Source organism: Sapajus apella, unplaced genomic scaffold (genome assembly GCF_009761245.1).
Source record: "Sapajus apella isolate SASKATOON/1434 unplaced genomic scaffold, GSC_monkey_1.0 scaffold59, whole genome shotgun sequence".
NCBI classification, from domain to species: domain Eukaryota; kingdom Metazoa; phylum Chordata; class Mammalia; order Primates; family Cebidae; genus Sapajus; species Sapajus apella.
This window is the reverse complement of record NW_022436999.1, coordinates 5876743-5901265: the sequence shown is the minus strand read 5'-3', so window position 1 is coordinate 5901265 and position 24523 is coordinate 5876743. Positions and strand designations below refer to the sequence as shown.

Below are 24523 nucleotides of genomic sequence, written 5' to 3'. Positions count from 1 at the left end.
AAAAAAAAAGAAGGAAGGAAGGAAAAAGAGAGAGAAAGAGAGACAGAGAAAGAAGAAAGAAAGATAAAAAGAAAGAAAGAAGAAAGAAAAAGAAAAGAAAGAAAGAAGGAAGAAGAAAGAAAGGAAAGAAAGAAAGAAAAGAAAGAAAGAAAGAAGAAAGAAAAAGAAAGAAAAAGGAGGGAAGGAGGAAGGAAGGAAGGAAAGAAGGAAGAAACGAACTGCAAAGACATATACCGAAACTTGAATACTGTCTCCAGCTATTCAGAGTGAACCTAAGGCCAGGCACAGCGGCTCACACCTATAATACTAGCACTTTGAGAGGCCAAGGTGGGTAGATTGCTTAAGCTCAGGAGTTTGAGACCAGCCTGGGCAACATTGTGAAATCCCATCTCTACAAAAAATACAAAAATTAGCCAGGCATGATGGTGCATGCCTGTGGTCCCAGCTACTCAGGAGGTTGAGGTGGGAGGATCACTTGAGCCCGGGAAGTTGAGGCTGCAGTGAGCCAAAATCACACCACTCCACTGCATTCCAGCCTGGGTGACAGAGCAAGACCCTGTAGAGAAAAAAAAGTGAACCTAGTAAATAATTTACTTTACCATTGGTAAAATATACAATGGGGGGTGTGTGTGTGTGTGTGTGTGTGTGTGTGTGTGTGTGTGTGTGTGGTGGTGGTGGTGGTCAAAATGATGGCTTCACAGAACCATCCCTCTGTTTTAAGAGCCTGGACTAATGTTTCTCCCCCCAAAGATGAAATCTTGCTCTGTTACCCAGGCTAGAGTGCAGTGGCACAATCTTGGCTCACTGCAACCTCTGCCTCCTGAGTTCAAGCGATCCTTCTGCCTCAGCCTCCCAAGTAGCTGGGATTACAGGCATGCATCACCAGACCTGGTTAGTTTTTATATATTTAGTAGAGATGTTAGAGGAGTGAGGAGTGTAGTGTACAGATATCTCAAATCACAGTTACAACAAAACTAGTCAAAATTTAGCATACACTTATCAGCTATACACATAATCCAAAAGTGTAGAAATAATTCCAGAACAAATGTTTAGAACATCACAGCAAAGTTGATAAAAGAGCCTGTTAACACTTTTTGCTCCTCAGCTAACCTCAACTTTGTTCAAAAAGGACGTCAGAGATGAGATCCAGTTGTGGCTGCAAATAACCCTGAATTCCTTCCTTTCCTCTCACTTCCTCCTCCCTGTCTGTGTCCTAAATCCACAGCTAAATCCACCTGTTCCCCTGGGAGATCATCCACTGTTTGCTCTCTGGAAGGAGAATTCTCAGATGCAAGGAATTCTGGTGATCTCATAAATGACACCACTGGAAAGGGCCTTTCCCTAGTCCAAGCAGACATGTGGCATCTCCTGATTAGCAAGTGTCTGCAAACAGTACACACACTTTCCAGAATGCGGATGTTTTCATTTTCTCAGAGTGAATTGTTTTTCCAAAATGTGCACTCTTTCACTTAACTCTGTATGAACAAGAGTGGACTGCTGTGGCTCCTCAAATCTAAGATCCACTAATTATAATATATACCATTATTGGCTGGGCACAGTGGCTCATGCCTGTAATCCCAGTGCCCTGGGAGGCTGAGGCGGGTGGATCATGAGGCGGGTGGATCACTGGCCAACATGGTTAAACGCCATCTCTACTAAAAATACAAAAATTAGCTGGGCGTGGTGGCGTGCGCCTCTAATCCTAGCTACTTGGGTGGCTGAGGCAGGAGAATCACTCGAACCAGGGAGTCAGCGGTTACAGTGAGCCGAAATCATGCCACTGCACTGCAGCCTGGATGACAGAGAGAGACTCTGTCTCAAAAAAACAAAAAGAAATTTTATGTGCCACTAAGAAAGAAAACATGCTGCTAATTATATAACTTAATGCTTTATTTTAGGTTTTTTTGTTTGTTTGTGGTGCGTGTGTGTGTTGTGTGTGTGTGTGTGTATTTGAGACAGGGTCTTGCTTGGTCACCCAGGCTGGAGTGCAGTGGCATGATCTCAGCTCACTGCAATCTCTGCCTCCAGGTTCAAGCAATTCTCCTGCCTTAGCCTCCCAAGTGGGCATATATTGAGAGATCTCCTAGAGAGGCTTTTAGGAAAAGCTGGTAGTATAGGTGCATGCCACCATGCCTGGCTAAGTTTTGTATTTTTTAGTAGAGATAGGGTTTCACCGTGTTGGCCAGGCTGTTCTCGAACTCCTGACCTCAGGTGATCTGCCCACCTCAGCCTCCTAAATAATGCTTTCTTACTGGAATTTTCCCACAGCTGTTGTTCCTGTGCCATCATCCTCTGTGTATTTCTTAAAGGGCTCCACTCTAGTCTTTAGGACCTTCTTCCAAGCGTCTGACACACATTCTACAAGTTTCATATAGGAGCTTTCTTTTTCTTTTTCTTTTTTTTTTTTGAAACAGAGTTTTGCTCTTGTTATCCAGGCTGGAGTGCAATGGCAAAGTCTCCACTCACTGCAATCTCCACCTCCCAGGTTCAAACAATTCTCCTGTCTCGGTCTCCCAAGTAGGTGGGATTATAGGCATCTACCACTACATCCAGCTAATTTTTGTATTTGTAGTAGAGACGGGGTTTCACCATATTGGCCAGGCTGGTCTAGAACTCCTGACCTCAAGTGATCTGCCCACCTTGGCCTCCCAAAGTGCTGGATTACAGGCATGAGCCACCGCTCCTGGCCAGGTGCTTTCTTAATCTTACTAGAAGATGACAACAAAAGGTTTTCAGGTAATCATTCAGGAGCACATTTTAAATAGCAATTAAATGCAACCCCAGTAATATAATCTGTACTGCTTCCTTTGCCACATCATCAAATATCCTCATTGGCTATAGGAGCCCAGGATTTCACTGTTTGGCAGTTTCAGGCCAATTATGAGCTATGAACTCATGACTTTCTAGTTCCACTCACCAAAAGACCATGGTGAGGATCATGGATAACAGCTCAGCTCAGACATAGACAGCACCCTTGGACTCCGCTTCACCTACCCAGTATACTTAGAAGAACTTTAACTCTTTCTAAGGCATTGACCTCACACTTGAAATAACAGTAAGGTTTAGAATTGAAATTAGTTTCTTATGTATACAAATTAGTGCTTTTTTTTGTTTGTTTTATTGAGACAGGGTCTCACTCTGTTGCCCAGGCTGGAGTGCAGTTGCAAGATCATAGCTCACTGTAACCTCAACCTCCCAGGCTCAGGTAATCCTCCCACATCAACCTCCCAAGTAGCTGGAACTACAGGCACACACTACACACCCAGCTAATTTCTGTATTTTTTGTAGAGACAAGATCTTGCTATGTTGCCTAGGCTGCTCTCAAACTCCTGGGCTCAAGTGATGGGCTTGCCTTGACTTCCCAAAGCGCTGGGATTACAGGTGTGAGCCATTGTGTACGGCCTGTATACATTTGATTTTCTATTTTTGTTTCTTTTACAAAAGATTTCATCATGAAAAGGAGGAAGCTCAAACTGAAGTGAGTTTAAAAACTTCATCTCCTAGAGAGGATTGTGGCTTGGCCTGAGTTGAGGTGAGATTTGATGGTTCTTATAGACAAACCATGTTGGCTGCAAGGCCACACAATCTCCTCCCCTTTTCTCTTTTCCTTCCTTTCCCCGTTCCTTCTTCTTCCACTTGCTTTACTTTCCAAGATTTATTTTCCTCTTTCTCTCTCCTGGGGACTCAATGTACTGAAAATGCTGCCTACAGCAGTGGTCCTCTTGGCAGCAGGGACCAGTTTTGTGAAAGACAATTTTTCCATGGACTTGGTCTCATAAGAAGCATGCAACTAAGAGCTAAGCCTCAGTTATGGGTGAATAGTCTGGAAAAGTGTTCTCAGTTTAGTACAGCTTTGACACCCTACTTCCAAAAAGGGATTGGAGAACGCTGCATGATGGAGAGAGTACCATTAATTTGGAAGATAGAAAATAATGGTCTGTGGGGGAATATATTGACAGACCTCCTAGAAGCCCTTTCCTTAATACCCTAATAAGTGTCTCTGGCCCCAGATCCCAGTCACTTTTTATTATATGTATCTATTTTCGAGTCTTGAGAGTCCCTATCATCCAACATCTTGTTTGAGTTTTCTTTTGGCTTGCTTACTACCTGTCTCCCTATAAAGTGTAAGCTCAAGAGGGCACGGCTCTTACCAGTCCTGTTTAGATATATGTATTAATACAAGTGCCTGGTGCAGTGTCAAGCATATCACAGATACTGATAAAGTGTGCTGAATAAATAAATGAAGCAATTTAATTCTGATATTAAATTCTCTCTGTATCCATTAATTGTATTTCTGTTCCCTCAGTGTTTTTGTTTATATGCAAGTGCAATGAAGAAGAACACCAGCAAACCTACCATGAGGATCAATAAGCAAGATGCTGTCTGCACCCCACACTCCCATGATCCAGGACATCTTCAAAATATGTTGGATGGAGGAGAGTATGGTCCTTTTGTATCTCCTCCCATGTTAGAGAGCAATTTTATCCAGGTAAATCATATTCAAGACCTGAGTTAAGTTCCAATAACTTCAGTAATTAATTTTCTCAAAGAAAACTGAAAAGGATGGGAGGAAAATTGTTTTAAATGTGCCAAGGGAATGTGTGATACTACTAAAGAGAACAGTTTGGGAACTTTTAAAAACCTGAAATAATTATAATGTTAAAGGACATTCATTTCAAATGTCCCCAATAAACTCTTGTGAAGGACTTCTGTCTTAACTCTACCATAATTGTCATTCTATCGCAATCTTCCCAAAATTACATGAAGCCATTTTTGGTATTTCCTGCCACAGGGAAACACACAGGTAACTTCTTTCTTAGGTGTAGAAGACATTCTAAAGAACATCTATGACACAACTAGGGGTTACAATGAATCTTAACTCTTAATTCTGAAGGTAAAATATAATTGTCAGATGGTGTTGGAAAGAAAAGCCTCCTTCTCATAAGAAGGTACCTACATTATGAATGAAACTACATTTCTGTGCATTTGGGAGCAATGCTAACTTTCTGTAAACATTCAACATTAAAATATTCAGACAAAGAAATGGTGAAATGAGTTCAATGATAGGGGTCATACCTTTAAAGCTCCTAGAAATTCTGCATCAAAGTCTAACACTAAACACTGAGCTATTACGTCTAATTCTTAACACATTTGAGCAGCTCTCAGCTGATTTCACAGAGGGGTGACAAGGGAGGACAACAGACTCTTCAAAAAGTAAGGAAACTTCATCTTCCATAAACACATTCTCTGCACCAATACTTGAGTACTAGTGTGAGCTCTTCACCTCCCAAAACATCTAATATTTTAGGATGTCCCTAGAATGTGTGTGACAAGTCATGATTTGATGTACTTTACCTTCTACATACTTCTTTCCTACTAATAATGTTTTTATTTCTTCACCTTTCATCTTGTGCCCTTTCCAAGTTAGTTACCTTTTGTGCACTCTAATGAAATTACATAGTACTTTTCCGACATTGTGGTAGTTAGCAGTCGATAGGTCAGACGTAGCCCCTATCATAATTTGATAAGTCATACCCTTCAAGATGCACAACCCCTGGTTAACATGTGTTTGGCAGCATGTTATCAAGATTCCTGACTGAACAGGTTTAAATGAAAAAAGAGAAACAATTAGGCTGGATACAGTGGCTCATGCCTGTAATCCCAGGACTTTGGAAGGCCAAGGCGGCAGGATTGCTTGAGGTCAGAAGTTCAAGACTGGGCTGGGTAACAAGTGAGACCCCCATCTCTAAAAGTATTTTTTTTTAATTAGCAAGGTGCAGTGCTGCACACCTATATTCCTAGCTACTTGAGAGGCTGAGGAGGGAGGATTGCTTGAGCCCAGGAGCTCCAGGCTGCAGTGAGCTAGGATGGGACTGCTGCACTCCAGCCTGGAGGTTAAGAGGAGACTTTGTAAAAACAAACAAACAAACAAATAAATACTTTTAAAAAAATAAAAAAGGAAGCAATTATCTCAAATAGAGTGAAAGAACCCCAGGGCAAAAGCTCACTCCCAGTAGAGGACCCAGGTTTTTTCTTTTTGCTCTATCACCTTGAAGCTAGCTCCCCTCAGGTCACCACATCCAAACAGGACAACTGCCAGAAGTAGAAGACATTCATCTCATCCTGGTGGCTCTGTCTCCTGGTGGCTCTGAGAAAGGCTTTTCAGGGTTGTAGGAGAGCCCCTCTATGTCTCACTGGTCACAGCCCCTGCTGAAACCAGTCACTGGCAAGGGGTAGAGTAGGACCACTACTATCCACTTAGGTTAATCGGGATTTAATCCCTCAGCTACGTCATTATCCCTGAGCCATGATAGTGGACAAAACCAAGATTCTGTTAATCAGGAAGAAGAGGGGCACAGTTTGGGATAGGTTATCGACAGTGTGAGCTACAACCTCTTTCTTTCAAATGATGCATTTTTTAATTGAACCAGTTATCATACAGTGGAGAAACTACAGTGTAGCTCCTCTCTGCCTTCCTTCACCTTCCTGCCTGCTAATCCTCCAGTCTCTTCTTCTACCAAGTGGCAGAGATTTTGGCCACGTTTCTTGGACTTTGAGATTTTTACACATGCTGTTCCTCTGCCTGGAAACCTCTCCTCTCCACCCAGCCAGTTTATTGCCCACAGGGTTTAGATATCAGCTAGAGGTCTCTTTCTCAGGGGAGACTTCCATGACCCCATATCCAGGAGTGTGCTGGAACTGGTTGCCTGGTAAGTATTCAGGAAATGTGTAAGTCAGTTCTTAAACACAGCCATTATTAAAAATTAAATTATAGGCCAGGTGCAGTGGCTCACTCCTGTAATCCTAGCACTTTGGGAGGCTGAGGCGGGCAGATCACCTGAGGTCAGGAGTTCAAGACCAGCACAGCCAACATGGTGAAACCCCATCTCTGCTAAAAACAGAAAAATTATCCAGACTTGGTAGTACATGCCTGTAATCCCAGCTACTCAGGAGGCTGAGGCAAGAGAATCACTTGAACCTGGGAGGCAGAGGTTGTAGTGAGCTGAGATCATGCCACGGCACTCCAGCCTGGGTGACAGAATGAGACTGTCTCAAAAAAAAAAATTATCTTCTCAAAAATTAAATTTTATAAACTTAAAATTATATTATATCTAAAATAAGGGAAATAAATATTCAAAACTCTTCATTCCTAATCTTTTACTACATTTTACTATTGTCTATATTTCTGAGGTTATAAATATAAGAAGAGTTTGGCAAGAGTTTGTGGAATTTATTAATTGGCTCTATGGAATTTAAACTAAAGACTAAAGAATATTGCATATTATTTGTACATTTGAGCTACTTGTCTTTTATGTCAGTAACATTTTAAATAAACTTATGTGTAAATGTCTGTACCTTCTAAGACCTAGCTGCTACCTGAACATCACTGCCTATCTCCCCACTTTAAGTCAAGTCCTGTGTTACATGTTCCTGTAACATCCTGAACTTGTACTTGGTAAAACTTCTTACAGTAATAATTAGTTACAAACTTAAATTGTTTAATGTTTGCCCTGGTAGACCCCCACGGGTCAGGGACTGTGCCTGTTCCCTGCGGTACCTCCAAGAATTAGCATGACCAAGTGAAGGAATAGATACACCATGGTTCATTTCTCCTTTATTTCCTGCCCTCTCTTACACTTCTCAGGCAAGCAAGGTTGTCAAAGCCACACATTTCATCAGATAACACCTTTTCCTGTTTTCTGCACTCAGGTCAACAGGAGAGGTGAATCCATTTACCTTCATAATCGAGCCAACTGGGTGACTGTAGGCATCTGTTCTTCCAGCTCCACCCACAAGATCCCCAATGTGATGCTACTGGCACATCTGACACCTGGTGCTCAAAAAGATACAGAACCCCTGTTTAAAAGTCTCCTGACATCTCCTCCTGCAGAGAAACTGGTGCTCACTAGGTGAGTTATAAAGACAGGAGGTTAAAGATCTCTCAGAAAATGTGCGTTACCCTTGCGGATCTGAAAATGGAAACACTGATGACAATTGTGCTAAAGGAGCATCTCACTCACACTCCCTGCTGCAAATGACAAAGAGGAGCATCCTTAAAGATGGGGGAAATCATGTATGATAAAGCATGTCAAACAGGCAGTTAATTTTTTAAAAAATTAAACCTAACTAACAGGAACTGAAGACTCATAATAAACTGCCTTTCTAGAACATGCCTCCTCTTCCCCAGCATCCCAGCTTCCAACAGAATTAACTCTGGTCTTGTCTCAGCCACTAACTTACTCTATGATCTTGAGCAAATTGCTTAACTTTAAGTCTCAACTTTGAAGGATGAATTTAAATGGACACTTTCTAATGGTAAATAGTTGGCATTCTGATGTGTTTTATTTGTTTTGTTTTGTTTTTGAGATGAAGTCTCACTCTGTCACCCCCAGGCTAGAGTGCAGTGGCACGATCTGGGCTCACTGCAACCTCCACCTCCTGAGTTCAAGCAATTCTTCTGTCTCAGCCTCCCAAGAAGCTGTGACTACAGGCCCACGTCACCACACTTGGCTAATTTTTGTATTTTTAGTAGAGACAGCGTTTCACCATATTGGTCAGGCTGGTATTGAACTTCTGACCTCAGGTGATCCACCAGCCTTGACCTCCCAAAGTGCTAGGATTACAGGCGTGAGCCATCGTGCCCAGTCCATTCTGATGTTTTTATACATCAGAGCCTTTGTCATATGATTAAGATGAGATGGTCCTCAGGAGCCCCTACCCAGACCTATCTGGGAGACAAGTCTGGTGTCTTGAGTCTCATTCTTCAAACTACCATAAAAAATAAGAAAGAGGCTGGGCATAGTGGCTCGTACCCGTAATCCCAGCACTTTGGGAAGCCAAGGCAGGTATATTGCTTGAGCCCAGGCATTCAAGACCAGCCTGGGCAACATGGTGAATCTTGTATCTACAAAAAATACAGAACTACCTTGTACAACTTGTCTCTACAAGAAATACAAAAACTAGCCAGGTGTGGTAGCGCATACCTATTGTCCCAGCTATTCAGGAGGATAAGGTGGGAGAATCACTTGGGCCCAGGAAGTCGAGGCTGCAGTGAGCCATGATCGCACCACCACTGCACTCCAAGGTAACAGAGTGATACCTTGTCTCAAAACAAACAACCAAAAAAACAAAAACTATATATATAGGCCTCCAATCAAGTCTCCAGATGATGTTACATGTGTGCTTGTTTGCAGGTTTCTCCCTCTGCAGTTTGTGACTCTTTCTGTGCATGATGCTGAGAACATGCGCCTGAAAGTAAAGCTGGTGAGTGGTCGAGCCTACTACTTACAGCTCTGCGCCTCTGCATGCAAACAGGACACCTTATTTTCTCAGTGGGTGGCCCTCATCTCCCTCCTGAATCAGGAGAAAGCCAAAGTTTCCAAAGTATCAGAGGTTTCAAGTCTCTCGGGAATTACGAATAGCACAGACATCACAGGCTCCATGGACGTGATGGATATCACAGCGTTCACAGCCATCGCGACCCCATACATGCATGCAGGTACAGGCCCTGTACGTGTCAGGGACAGCATAGATTTCTCGGAATTCACAGGCATCACTGACATCACAGATGTTACAGATCTTCCAGAAAATGAGGTCCCAGAGGTCCCAGATGTAAGAATTGTCACAGAAGTCACAGAAGTCACAGAAGCCACAGAAGTCACAGAAAACTTGGATGTTACAAAATGCTCAGGAGTCACAGTCGTGTTTGAAAACGATGACTTAATCAGGGCCAAGCAAGAGGAGGAGGTACGTGTCACCGAAGACTTTCATGCCTTAATAATCAAGAACTAGAGTGATTACCAAGATCACACTTCTTGGTTAGCTGACATTGATGATCAAGATGATATGGAACTGTAACCTAATTTTAATAGTGAAATTTGATCTCTGAATCCTTGTGTAAAGGAGTTGTAAGATGTTTCCTGAAATAGGCAGTGACCACCCTTAACATCAATCTTAGCCCAGTATCAGAAATGAAAATAACTTTGGAATCAGAATCAGAAGACCCAAGTTAGACTTAACCTGTGACATATTACTAGTGTGACTTTGCCCAAGTCACAGAATTCATGAGCCTCAGTTTTCTCACTTCTAAAATGAGGATATTAATACAATGAAAGGGTTATTTTCCAGTTTAAAAATATATAGCAGTATTCAGGATCTTGAAGGATGGGATGGAACTTTGATGGGTAAACACAAGGATGGAAATAGGATAATGAAAAACAAGTTGAGTGGCTTTAGAAAAGGCCAGAGAGTCATGTCCAAAAATGTTTTGTTCAGTTGGGCTGGAGGATAATATAGGTGGAGAATAGTAGAATATAGGATTGGAAAGTTGCTTAAAAGCCTTGAGAGTCAAATTTAAAAATGAGAACTTCACTATTTGAGCAAACCTTAGTGACCAAAGTCTCCTGTGTAAGGGAATGAAAAAGCTGTATTTTTAAAAGATTAAGCAAATGCAGGATGGATTATAGGTAAAGAGATCTGAAGACTACTGCTGAAAAACTTCCTCTAGGTCCACAATAGAAAAAATGCCAGTGCAGTGGCTCACACCTGTAATCCTGGCACTTTGGGAGGCCAAGACAGGTGAATTAGCCAGGCATGGTGGTATGTGCCTGTAGTCCCAGCTACTAGGGAGGCTGAGAGAGGAGGATTGCTTGAGCTTTGGAGACAGAGGTTGCAGTGAGCCGAGATCATGCCACTGCTCTCCAGCCTGGGTGACAGAGTCACACCCTGTCTCAAAAAAAAAAAAAGAAAGAAAGAAAAGAAAAATGGATGGCAGGGCTGGGCATGGTGACTCATGCTTGTAATCCCAGCACTTTGGGAGACTGAGACAGATGGATCACCTGAGGTCAGGAGTTCAAGACCAGCCTGGCCAGCATGGCAAAATCCTATCTCTACAAAAAACACAAAAATTAGCCATTGTGTTAGTGGGGACCTGTAATCCCAGCTACCTGGGAGGCTGAGGCAGGAGAATTGCTTGAACCTGGGAGGCACAGATTGCAGTGAGCTGAGATTGCGCCATTGCACTCCAGCCTGGGTGGCAGAGTGAGACCCTGTCTCAAAAAACAAAAACAAAACAAAACAGAAACACTAATTTTTAATTAGGAAAAATTCAAATTGTTCTACACAATTTTTAATAACAGGAGGAAAATGCTTACAATAAAATGTTAAGTGAAAAAGGAGATGGAACTTCAAGATGATCTCAAAGTAGACATAAACAAAATAAATAGACAAAAAGATGAGAGTAAAATGTGCATAGGAATAGTTGTTTCTGGGCAGTGACATTATACAAGCAATAATTTATTCTTATTATTTTGAGACAGTCTTACTCCATTGCCCAGGCTGGAGTGCAGTGGCAAGATCTCAGCTCAGTGCAATCTCTGCCTCTCAGGTTCAAGCGATTCTCATGCCTCAGCCTTCTGAGTATCTGGGATTACATGTGCCCACCACCATGCCCAGCTCATTTTTGTATTTTTAGTAGAGATGGGGTTTCTCCATGTTGCCCAGGCTGGTCTCAAACTCCTGGCCTCAAGTGATCCGCCCACCTTGGCAAGCAGTAATATACTATATTTAACTTTATTCATTATATGATTTTCCAAATATGCTATAATAAATATATATGACTTTTATTGTCAGGAGTTTTACCTTTAAGGAAGAAGATTATTGCATTATTTTCAAGGAAATGTAATAGAGGTGTATTAGGCCATTCTTGGATTACTATAAAGAAATATCTGAGGCTGAGCGATCAATAAAGAAAGGAGGGTTAATTGGCTCACGGGTCTGTAGGTGGTAAAGGAAGCACAATACGGCATCTGCTTCTGGTGAGGGCCTCAGGGGACTTACAATCATGGCAGAAAGGAAGGGGAGCCAGCACATCACATAGCGAGAGAGGGAGCAAAAGAAAGAGGAAAGAGGTGCTAGGCTCTTTTAAACACCAGATCTCACATCAACTCAGAGTGAGAACTCATTACAGTGAGGATAGCACCAAGCCATTCACAAGGGATCTGCCCCCAAGACCTAAACACCTCCTAGTAGGCCTACCTCCAACATTGGAGGTCACATTTCAACATGAGATTTTCAAGGGACAAAACCATATCAAGAAGTAATGGACTAGGCGGGGCAGTGGAAAGAAGAAGATGCAGACATGAAGAACATTAGAGAGCCAGCTTTAGGGCCTGCTAACCCTCATTGGCCTTGAGGCCTCAGTGATTCTGAGGGAATCAGAGAGCAGCTGGTAGAGATGGTACATTAACAGAAACTGGGAAATTAGGAGGAGAGGGGGTTTTAGAGTATTAAGTTTTAGATACAGGTTCTAAGTCATTTGACCAAAAAAATATTTTTTATATTATAAGTCCCCAACCCCTGTCACCTATTAGATGCTCTAATTAAGAGCAAACTGAGACTGGGGAATCAGTGGCATTTCTGGGAAACCTTTGTTGCACTGACAATTCACAGAGAAGTACTGTAATTAGAAGCCAAATGTCTTCTGTGAGGTGACAACACAAGCTTGGGAACATGTGTCAGGTTGCAGTGGGGCAGGCCCTGGCTACCACACAGCCTGCCGCCAGCACACTCTGGGCACTCCCCATGGTTGTACCACTCTAAGCCTCACTCCCTCCTTACTACTTACAGGAGCTCAGTGACAATGAATGAAATGGTGCCTGTATTAGATGCTGCTCCACAAACATCTATTAGCTGATGCTCTTCTGTTACCTGATTTGCTGCTGCTTTTTATTTTTAAAGGAAAAAATGAAAGACATTCTGCAGCCTGGGTGTCTACAAGATACAAAAAGTAAGAGTGAGTTGAAAGAATCCCCAAAACATGTCACCATCTCAAACATAACTGTGACTTTTGAAGGTAAAGGATATTTTCAAACTACCTTGACTCCAGTAGAAAGTGAGGCAAATACATCCAAGGAGATGGAGGATAAGACCTCTGAAGAAAAGACACCTGATTTTAAGAGCACGGCTCTCAAGGCTGAAGAATCCAGGTATGTGAGACAGGAAAATGCCAAAGCAATTCTAAGACATGAAATATTAGTAAAGAGGTGTGTGCTTTAGTCTTTCAACTCAGGACTCTGCCACTGAAGATTCTCAGAGACAGATGCAGTGTAACTGCATGATGATGTAGTCAACTCTGAATGACCCACATTTGGTTCAGCCTTGGATAACTTTTATTTTCATGCCAACTTCTCATGTTACTCAGTTGGCATTCTGGGCTGTCTACCTGAAGTCAATTGTATGTGCTTCAGAAAATATAACAGAGGCCGGGTGTGGTGACTCACGCCTGTAATCCTAGCACTTTGGTAGGCTAAGGCAGGTGGATCACCTGAGGTCAGAAGTTCAAACCAGCCTGGCCAACATGGCAAAACCCCAACTCTACTTAAAAACTTAGCCAGGCATAGTGGCAGGCACCTGTAATCCTAGTTATTCGGGAGGCTGAGGCACAAGACTCGCTTGAACCCATGAGGTGGAGGTTGCAGTGAGCTGAGAACACGCCACTGCACTCCAGCCTGGGTGACAGAGCAAGGCTCTGCCTCAAAAGAAAAAAGAAAGAAAATATAATAGAATCAGTGTTCACATATTTTGGAGTTGAGGCATTGACTTTAATAGTGATTATTAGTACTTTTTATTTCATTAAAGATACATCTTTATACTTCTCTATATTTTCTTCTATACATATTCTCTATGTATCCCTTATCTTTCTCTACACTTCCAACTAATAACTTTTCTTTTTCTTTTTTAAAGACTAGTCAAGTGCAGTAGTAAGAAAAGGAAAAAGTTAATCCTAGTTGTGACAATAAATGCTAGTCTTACAATCATAGCAGGGAAAATATAGTAAGCTTAGTATAAAATTAGGGAAATATTTAATATTAATCATTATTAAAATACAGAAGTGTAGAAAAACCACAATATTGTAAAAACATTTGATGATGTTTGATATTCTTGATCACAGAAAAGATTTACATAGTAGTGAGTTTTCTTTTAGCACAATAAAGAATATTTACCACAAACCAGAGCCTATATTATTTTTAATGAGGAAATTTAGAATTGTTCTATTTAGAACTTAGAACACAACATGGTGAAACCCCAGCTCTATAAAAAATACAAAAATTAGCCAGGAGTGGTGGTGGATTCCTGTAGTCCCAGCTGTTTGGAAGGCTGAGGTGGGAGGATTGCTTGAACCAGAGAGGTCAAGGCTACAGTGAGTCAAGATCATGCCACTGTACTCCAAGCTGGATGACACAGTGAGACCCTGTCTCAAACAAAAACAAAACTTAGAAAAAATTAGGAATGTTCCCATTAACATTTCTATGTAATATAAAAGTTTCTAGCAAGCTAACAGGACTTAGAAATACAAAGAAAATTAATAATAAATCTTTAAAATCACTTTTCAAATAGAAATTCATATTTAGAAAATTTGAGAATCAACAAAATTTTAGTTTCTTTAGAAAGGCTATAGATTATAAGATAAACGCAAAAAAAATAGTTTTAATTTACATGCCAAAAATATATTGAAAAAAGGGTGTATTTTTCAACAGCAACAACAAAAACCAAATATTTAGTGAGACTGATAAGAGATCTATATGAATGGAATTGTAAAACTTTAATGGCAGAAATAAAAGACAACTTGAATAAGGAAAACTTAATCCTCCCTCTGCATAAGTAGATTTAAATGCAATACCAATTAACATCTCAATAGGATATCTCATAGAAATCATAAAATTGTATAGAAAAAAAGGATGTGAAAAAAATAGGGGTAAATATCTCAAGGAAACAGGGTAAGAGGGGAGTGAGGGGTAAAACAGTACACACTGAGTACAGCTGTACACTGCTCAGATGATAGGTGCACCAAAATCTCAGAAATCACCACTAAAGAACTTATTCATGTAACAACAGCAAAAATCAGAAACCGGATCAATAGGTTCACATTTAAAACTTATAAAAAATTAACTGTCCAGTTGAGTGCTTAGCATTGCACTAGGTATGACCACCTCCCTGGCTTGTTGAGGATAAAATGTCAGTCTCCCTGTTCTAGGCAAGTGCTGACAGACAATCATGCATTTGGAAAGAAACTGTTGTTTCTGGCTCACCTACTGCAGGCTCTTAGCTGCTTTCTCTGTTTCATTTGTTATGTATTTAATCTTTATAAGCTGCCTATCATTGGTTTGTACCAATGATAGCATAAAGCTAGGATGATGGCAATATATTCCCTAGTTCTTTCACTTACAGTTTTTATCTTCCCAACTGGATTATAAGCACCTTGCAGGTAGGGGGCACTCTTCTTTGTATGGTATCCTTCACACCTCTTAGACCACATGCTGGACACAGAGAAGGGCTCAAACTGGCTTGGTGAATTAAAAGAACAATGTAATATATTACTATAATTTTGGAAACTATTTTGTACATGGTGAAAATATTTTCATTAGAAACTTGGGACTTACAAAAACTGGCTAATATAAAGGAAAGCAGAAATGCTAGGATAATTGTTTTGCATTGTCAAAAATATTCTATTGTGCATTCAAAAAAAGTTTTCCAATTCCTATACTATTCTAATTTAGCATGTTTGATTTTCCATATTAAAAAGTTAAAGAAAAAATCTCAAGGAAACAATTGGAATGGAAAGTGTCAACAGTCTACTCAGTCCTATAAAATCTTAAGCCATGTTATAATTAAATGCCCACCAGAACTACCAGTACAAAGATTAGAATATAGAAATAAAAATATAACCAGGCACAATGGCTCATGCTTATAATGCCAGCACTTTGGGAGCCTGAGGTGGGAGGATCATCCTGAGCAAGACCCTGTCACTACAAAGATAATTTTAAAGTAGCCAGGTGTGATGGCATGTGACTATAGTCTTAGCTACAGGAAAGGCTGAGGCAGGAGGATCTTTTGAGCCCAGGAGTTCAAGGTTACAGTAAGCTATGAACACGTCACTGCACCCCAGCCTGTCTCAAAAAAAAAAAAAAGATACAAAAATAGATCCAAACTGATATGAATTCAAAAGCATGGAAAAAGCAAAATTCTAGGAAAATATTGGTCAAAGATTTATGAAATACCATTAAAAAATTCAGATAAGAGTAAATTATTTTAAAACTAACTATAATGAGCCAGAAGAAAATGGGATGGTATCATTGCCTCATTTACAGAGGAAAGATCATTTATTGTCTACTGACACAATAATAGTAATTTTCAATGGCAGAATTTGCATCATTCACTCAAAAATATTTATGAGCACTTCCTATGCACTAGGCACTGAGGATACAGCAGCAAAAATGATCAAGTCCCTATCTCATGAAGTGTTTTATTCTAGTGGGGGACACAGATAATACATGTTATGCCAGCTGGAATGTGCTGTGATGAAAATAAAAGGAGAATATAGAGTGAAAGTGATTAGAGGAAGATGGAGAGTCATTTTATACAGGTGGTCAAGGCCATTTGAGCAGAGATCTAAGGAAGTATGAACCTCTGGGGGAACAGAGTTCCAAGTTGATTGACTACATAACAACTACAAATATCTGCCAAATAAATCATTTTTTTAAAATAAATACATTTCTAACACAAATACCCATCAATGATAGACTGAATAAAGAAAATGTGGCACATATACACCATGGAATACTATGCAACCATAAAAAAGGTTCATGTCCTTTGCAGGGACGTGGATGAAGCCAGAAACCATCATTCTCAGCAAACTGACACAAGAACAGAAAACCAAACACCACATGTTGTCACTCATAAGTGGGTGTTGAACAATGAGAACACATGGACACAGGGAGGGGAACATCATACTCTAGGGCCTGTCGGGGGGTGGAAGGCTACGGCAGGGATAGCAAGAGGTGGTGGGGCAGGTAGGGGAGGGATAGCAGGGGGCAGAGGGATAGGGGAGATATAGCATTAGGAGAAATACCTAGTTTAGATGACAGGGTGATGAATGCAGCAAGCCACTGTGGCACATGTATACCTATATAATAAACCTACATGTTCTGCATATGTACTCCAGAACTTAAAGTATAATAATAAATAAATAAATACATTCATAAATGTATGACAACAGAGGAGAGAAAGCATAATAGATTACCTTTATATACAAGTAGCTGGTAGGAATTTGTAAGGGATACAATTAACAAATAATTTAAGGACATAAATAGAAAATTTACTCCAGAAGACAACTATTTGAGAAGGAATCAATCTCACTAATAATTAAAGAAATACAGTTAAGCAATTACCAGTTAGCTTTTCATTAGGTGTCAACATTCATGGTGTCACTGTAAATGGTTGTCAATTCACACCCCAAATGTTTGTACTCCTTTACTTATAGTAACATATGTCAAAGAAATAACTCAAAGGGGAAAATAACTTATCTGAACATGGCATTTCATAATGAAAACCTCTAAGTAATCCAAATGCTCACTGGTAGGAAAATGGCTAACCAGGAAATAGTATGTCAATTCAGTGAAACAACAGAGCCCCATTAAAAAAAAAGCCATAGCTAGAATTTCAATGAAAAGAGCTATGGCTGGCATGGTGGCTCCTGCCTGTAATCCCAGCATTTTGGGAGGCTGAGACAGGAGGATTGCTTGAGCCCAGGAGTAAGGGATCCAATTAACAAATGTTAATTAATTTGAGCCTGGAGTTCGAAACCCAGCTGGGCAACATAGGGAGACCCTGTCTGTATTTAAAAAAAAAAAAAAAAAAAAAAAAAAAAAAAAAGCAGAAAAAGAGGAAAGAAAAAAAGAGCTACATGACTAATAAGGAATTATAAGCTGGAAAAGCAAAAACTTCCAAAAAATGTAAATACAATGGTATTTTATTTCTATAGTCTGGGAAGAAACCACACTTTGGGCATAGTTGATGATTAATGGAATAAATATTTGCTGTAGCTATTGATAGATGCTTCTATTAAATTTTTTATTATATAATTAATTACACATATAATTTAAAAAGTAAATGGGGCTGGGTGGAGTGGCTCATGCCTGTAATTGCAGCACTTTGGGAGGCCCATGAGGGCAGATCACGAGGTCAGGAGTTCGAGACCACCCTGGCCAATACGGTGAATCCTCATCTCTACTGAAAATACAAAAAGTAGCCAGGCATGGTGGCATTCACCTGTAATCCCAGCTACTTGGGAGGCTGAGGCAGGAGAATCACTTGAACTCAGGAGGCAGAGCTTGCGGTGAGCCAAGATTGTGCGACCGCACTCCAGCCTAGACAACAGAAAGAGATTGCCTCAAAAAAAAAAAAAAAAAGTAAATTGAATCTAGGATTCATTCATTGGGAAACAGTTTAACACAGCCAATAGTGATTGAGCTTTGCCACTGGTCACGGTGGCTCAGACCTGTAATCTCAGCATTTAGGGAGGCCAAGGAAGGCAGATTGCTTAAGTCCAGGAGTTCGAGACCAGCCTGGGCCATATGGTGAAACCCTCTCTCTACAAAAATTAGTTGGGTGTGGTAGCGTGTGACTGTAGTCCCAGCTACTCAGAAGGCTGAGGTGGGAGGATCATCTGAACCTGGGAGATGGAGGTTGCAGTTAGCCAAGATCGCTCCACTGTACTCCAGCATGAGTGACAGATGGAGACCTTGTCTTCAAGAAAGAAAAAACAAAAAACAGAAAAAGCTTTGCAGTCAGATCTCTGGGTTCAAATCCTGGCTTCTCTATCTTACTAGCTCTATGATCTTGGGCAAGTTACTTAACTTCAAGTCTGTTTCCTCATTTGTAAACTGGGAATAATATCCACACTGTAGAATTGCTATAAGAATTAAATAGCTGATATTAAAATGCTCACAATGCCAGGTACATGGTAACGTTCAAAGTATATCTAGGTATACATATGGATAAAATATAGGGTGGAAGGAAAGAAGGAAAGAGGGAGGAAGATAGGTTCAAGCAAAGATTAAACTGAATCAAAAAATTTAATGTAGATTTGACTCACATTTAATACAGTACAACATGGTTGTCTACCACACAGGATATCTGAAGTAATCTTTCCACTATACTACCCAATAAACTGAACCTAGAGAAGAACTGGGAAAAAAAAGACTGACTAAATATTGTAAAAAAAAATTGAGGTGATAGGAGAATGTTTGTTAATAGGTGACAATGACCATATTCAAATGTATGAGGAAGTTCACAGAAAGCTACATTTTAAAAGTAGATTTAAAGTAAAAATTATTTTAACAGAGAGGAAATTTTTATTATTAGGTAATATAGCAATCAATTTAAAAAATAACCTGGGCAAAGTGGCTCACAAGCCTGTAATCCCATCAACTCGGGAAGCTACTGCAGGAGTACCATCCTGGGCAACTTAACAAGACCTTGTCACTAAAAAATGGGAGGGTAACTTGAGCCCAGGACTCTGAAGCTGTGGTGAGCATGATTAAGCCACTGCACTCCAGCTGGGGTGATGGAACAAGACACTGACTTTTAAATAAATTTTTAAAAAAGACTTACTTATTATATATTGAAAAACAACAGAACCAGTTTCTGTAGGTTCTGTAGATTGTGAAGTCTGTAGATTGTGAAGTCAGTCCCTGCAAAACTTCTTAAAAATGAGCACTAAGGTATTTGTTCTGGATAGACTTTAAGCATTCTCCTGCCAGGAGTCTAGACATTTTCATGTTAAATCACTGTGACAATCTGCTAAAATGAATAATGGAATGCATGCTAAAGTCTAATATAAGCGTGCTCTAGGGTATTCCTTAGGAGAGTGTAATGAAATGAAAACAGTAGACACACTAGGTACGTTGTAAGGTTCTGAGAAGCAGAGTGATGAAAGTACACAGAGGGCTTGGGACATATTAGTTGCTCAGTAAATGATCGTTATTGTCACTAATAATTCATTTTCAATAGTAGAGATTAAAGAAAAAATGTGTCTTCTTTACAACGGCTCCTCTGACAAAAAAATGTATCATAGGGCCAGGCTCAGTGGTTCACACCTATAATCCCAGTACTTTGAGAGGTTAAAGTGGGCAGATCGCTCAAGCCAAGGAGTTTGAGACCAGCCTGGGCAACATGGCAAAACCCCGTCTCTACAAAAAAAATACAAAAATTTAGCAAAGCGTGGTGGCATGCACCTGCAGTCCCAGCTACTAGGGAGGCTGAAGTGGAAGCTACAGCAGGAGTACCATCCTGGTTAGGTTAACGCCTAACCCTGGGAAGGTTGAGGCTGCAGTGAGCCATAATAGAACTACTGCACTCCAGCCTGGAGGACAGAACAAAATTTTGTTGCAAAAAATAATAATTATTATTATTATATATGTGTGTATATATATATATATATATACACACACACACATACATATATACAAATATATGTGTGTATATATATATATATATACACACACACACACATATATATGTATATATAGTACACAAAAATATTCAACTGAGGATTAACTACTCAAAGCTGTTTTCTCTAAAAAGTCTTCTTTCCTAGCAAAGTATAAGTCAAGGGAAACAAAGGAATATGGGTGATCCTTAGGAGAGCCACAAACCTTGAAATCAGAGTAGTTTGTTTTAGCTGCTTGAGCACTACGTTTTTCATAATTCCAGAGCCTCTAGATCAAGTGCCAAGGCATTGAAAGTGTTGGCTCTTGACTGCTCAAGCAAAGTATTGTTAAATATCTAAGGTTCCTATACCAGTTGTTCTCAAAGTAATGACGCTGGACCAGCAGCATCGCCTAGGAACTGGTTAAAGCCATAAATTCTTAGGTCCCACCCCATCTTACTGAATCATAAGCTTGGGGATGGGGCATAAAATTCTGTGTTTTAATAAACTTCCAAGTGATTCTAATGCACACTCAGGTTTGAGAACCACTTCCTTAGAAGTCAGTCCTATATACCAAGCAAAGTTTCTTTTCTCACAGTGGCTTCTCCTGAAGCCCTAGAGTCAAAATAAAAACTCTGCTTTATAGCTGTGGAAAGAAACATAGGCTCAAGCTCCAGGGAGATTTCTACCAGGAATCTTCCAGGGAGCTTTCTTGTAGGACTAGGAGCTCAAAAAGATAAAAAATAGGGTTCAACGTGGGAATTGCTGTTATCACCCACAGACATTTTCCTATTTTTACTGAGGGCACAGAAGTCACTGAAATAAATTTCTCCCCAGAACACTGATCTTTTTTTTTTTTTTTTTATGGTAACCACTGAGTTATTTCAGTGTAAGTAAACAATGACAAGGACAACTTATAAATATGATATGTTAGAAGTACAAAGATTTAAAGAGTAAAATAGGAAGAGAAAAACAGAAGCCATTAGAAATAGGAAAGGGATACAGGAATATAATTTGCAGAAGGACAGCTACAGGTGCTGCTCAGTGGAAAATGTACCTTTCACTATAATATATGAGTAAGGCTTTATTAGAAAGCCTAAGATTTCTCTTATAAAATGAGATTAAATTAATCCATCCCACTTAGGAATTTGTCCTAAATAATCATTGATCAGGTCTGGTCACTCTGATGTTTTCCTTATGTTTTATTTCATTCTTATGTCTCAAATCCAGTGCCTCCACCCCTTGTCTGACACTTCAAAACATACCACAAATCAAAATCTCACAAAGTTAAGTGAATCATTTCAGCTACTTCTTTCCTTGCCCAAAACAAATGCCCTAGACCATTAGATTCACTTTGAATGCCTTTTTTTAAAATTTATGAAAAATGATTAATAAATTTCATTTTTGTGTCCAGTTTTAGATTTACAAAATAACTGAGCAAATAGTGCATAGAGTTCCACACATGCATCCCACTGCACCCTCCTAACACTCCTCCATGGTATCTTCTATTAACATCTTACATGTGGAACATTTGTTACAGTCAATGAGCAAATATTAATACATTGTTATTAACTATAGTCCATAATTTACATTATGGTTTACTCCTGTGTTGTACAGTTCTATGGGTTTTGTTGAGGATTTTGTTATCTATATTCGTCTGGGATACTGACCTGTAGTCTTCCTTTTTTGTCATGTCCTTGTCTGGTTTTGGTATCAGAGCAATGCTGGCCTCATAGAATTAATCATGTTTTGTTATTATTTGGGTTTTTTTTTTCAGTCTCCATTTCATTTATTTCTCCTCTTTTATTATTTCTTTCCTTCTACTAATTTTGAGTTTGGATTATTCTTCCTTTTCTAGTTCCTTGAGGTGTATCATTAGGTTATTTATTTGATATCTTTCTGTTTTTTTGATGTAGGTATTTATTACTATAAACTTGCTTCTTTTTTTTTTTTTTGAGACGGAGTTTCGCTCTTGTTACGCAGGCTAGAGTGCAATGGCGCGATCTCGGCTCACCGCAACCACCGCCTCCTGGGTTCAGGCAATTCTCCTGCCTCAGCCTCCCGAGTAGCTGGGACTACAGGCACGCGCCACCATGCCCAGCTAATTTTTTGTATTTTTAGTAGAGACGGGGTTTCACCATGTTGACCAGGATGGTCTTGATCTCTTGACCTCGTGATCCACCTGCCTCGGCCTCCCAAAGTGCTGGGATTACAGGCGTGAGCCACCGCGCCCGGCCAAACTTGCTTCTTAATACTGCTTTTGCTGTGCCTCCATAAGTTTTTGTATATTCTATTTTTATTTACATTTGTATCAGTAAATTTTAAATAGCAGCCTTCCTTTCTTCCTTCACCCATTGGTCATTTAGGAGCATGTTGTTTAATTTTTATGTATTGCATAGTTTTGAATGTTCCTATTGTTATTGATTTCTAGCTTTATTCCATTATGTTTAGATAAAATACTTGATAAGATTTTGATTTTTAAAAATTGTTGGATAGACTTTTTGAGATTTGTTTTGTGTCCTAACATAGAGTCAATCCTGGGGAACATTTTATATGCTGATGAAAAGAATGTGTACTGTGCAGCTCTTGAATGAAATGTTCTATAAATATCTGCTAAGTCATTTGGTCTGTGATGCAATTTAAATTCCATGTTTCTTTGATGATATCCTGTCTAGATGATTTGTCCAATGCTAAGAGTGGGTGTTGAAGTCCCCAGCTGTTATTGTATTGGGATCTATATTTGCCTTTATATCTAATATTTGCTTTATAGATCTGGGTGCTCCAGTGTACATGTATATTTAAAATTGTTACACTCTCATGTTAAATTGATTCCTTTATAGTTATAGAATTACTTTCTTCATCTTTTTTTTTACAGTTTCTGATTTAAAGTCTGTTTTATCTGATATATATATGGCTACTCTTGCCAGATTTTGGTTTCCATTTGCATCAAATATCTTGTTTCATTTCTTCACTTTCAGTCTATATGTATATTTACAGGTGAGATAAGTTTCATGTAGGCAACATATAGCTGGGTCATTTTTTAAAAAATATATTCAGTCAGTCTATATCTTTTAAGTAGGGAATTTAATCCATTTATATTTAAGGTTATTAGTGATAGGTGAAGACTTACTCCTGTCATTTGGTTACATGTTTTCTGGTTGTTTTTTTATATATTTGTTCCTTACTTCCTCTCTTATTGTTTATTTTGCAGTTGAATGATTTTCTGTAGTGATAAGGTTTTATTTCTTTCTCTTTCTCCTTTGTGTATCAGCTCTACCTGTGAGTTTTATAGTTTTGCATGTTTGCATGATGGTGGCTACCATCTTTTCATTTCTATGTATAAGTCCCTTGAGCATTTTGTGTAAGGCTAATCTAGTGATGGTAAATTTCCTTAGTTTTTGTTTGTCTGTGAAAGATTTTAATCTTAAGGGTTTCTTTTTTTTTTTCTTTTTTACCTTTTTTTTCATGCATGACCCATACTGAGACAAAAGATTTTCTTAAGATTATTATTTTAAATTCTTTTTCTGACATTTCATATAGTTTCTTATTATTGGTGTCTGTTACTGGAGAATTATTGTTTTCCTTTGGAAGTGTCATGTTTCCTATGGTCCTATGTTAAGTTCTATGCATCTAGTGGAAAAAATGCCTCTTCCAATATTATGGAGTAGTGTTACACAGAAAGACTTATTTGTATGAATGGGTCTTGGGATGTCAGTTCAGTGGGTTGTGTTGGCTTTGGTTCTAAGTGGATACAGTAGTGTAATCTCCATGTAGTTTCTTCAGCATTTGCAAGTTTCTCAGTAGCCTAGGCTTAGAGAGTTTGTGGCATCAGTGGCACAGCTTTGCCACGAGTGGGCTCACCAGGCTGTGTCTCAGGTCAGGGACAGGCACATGCACACAGTGAGTTGGCCAACCTGGGTCTGGCTTGCTGAGTTTGGGGCCATGGGGCTGTTACTGTGGACGGGAGCATGATCACACAGTTGTTGTCTATGAGTAGCAGCCCACAGAGATGTTTCTCAGCCTGGGATGTGGGTGCACAGCTGCTTGGATGTGGGTGATCTGGGGGCATGGTTACTGGTGGTTGCCCAAGAGCTGTTTCTCAAATATGGAACAACAATGCAAGTCTGTTTGGCCAACTCAGGGACATGCCTACTGGGGGAAGCGGAAGCCTGTGGGCTATTTCTGAGGGCTGATATATGGGTACAGGGCTACTTGGCAGCCTGGAGCATGTCCACCTGGGGTGGCTTATAAGGC

At 39.8% G+C, this 24523-nt stretch overlaps 1 protein-coding gene across 1 annotated transcript in view; it reads left to right on the top strand.

Annotated features, from left to right (window-relative positions):
- Positions 1–3881: 3881 nt before the first annotated feature.
- The window catches only part of FAM71D (family with sequence similarity 71 member D), a 28887-nt gene continuing 8245 nt past the window's right edge, over positions 3882–24523 (top strand). Inside the window, exons 1-4 of the mRNA XM_032245863.1 lie at positions 3882–4489; positions 7711–7910; positions 9195–9747; positions 12739–12986. Of these exons, the coding sequence (XP_032101754.1) occupies positions 4241–4489; positions 7711–7910; positions 9195–9747; positions 12739–12986 (1250 nt within the window). The 5' untranslated portion in view covers positions 3882–4240. The remainder of the gene's footprint in view (positions 4490–7710; positions 7911–9194; positions 9748–12738; positions 12987–24523) is intronic.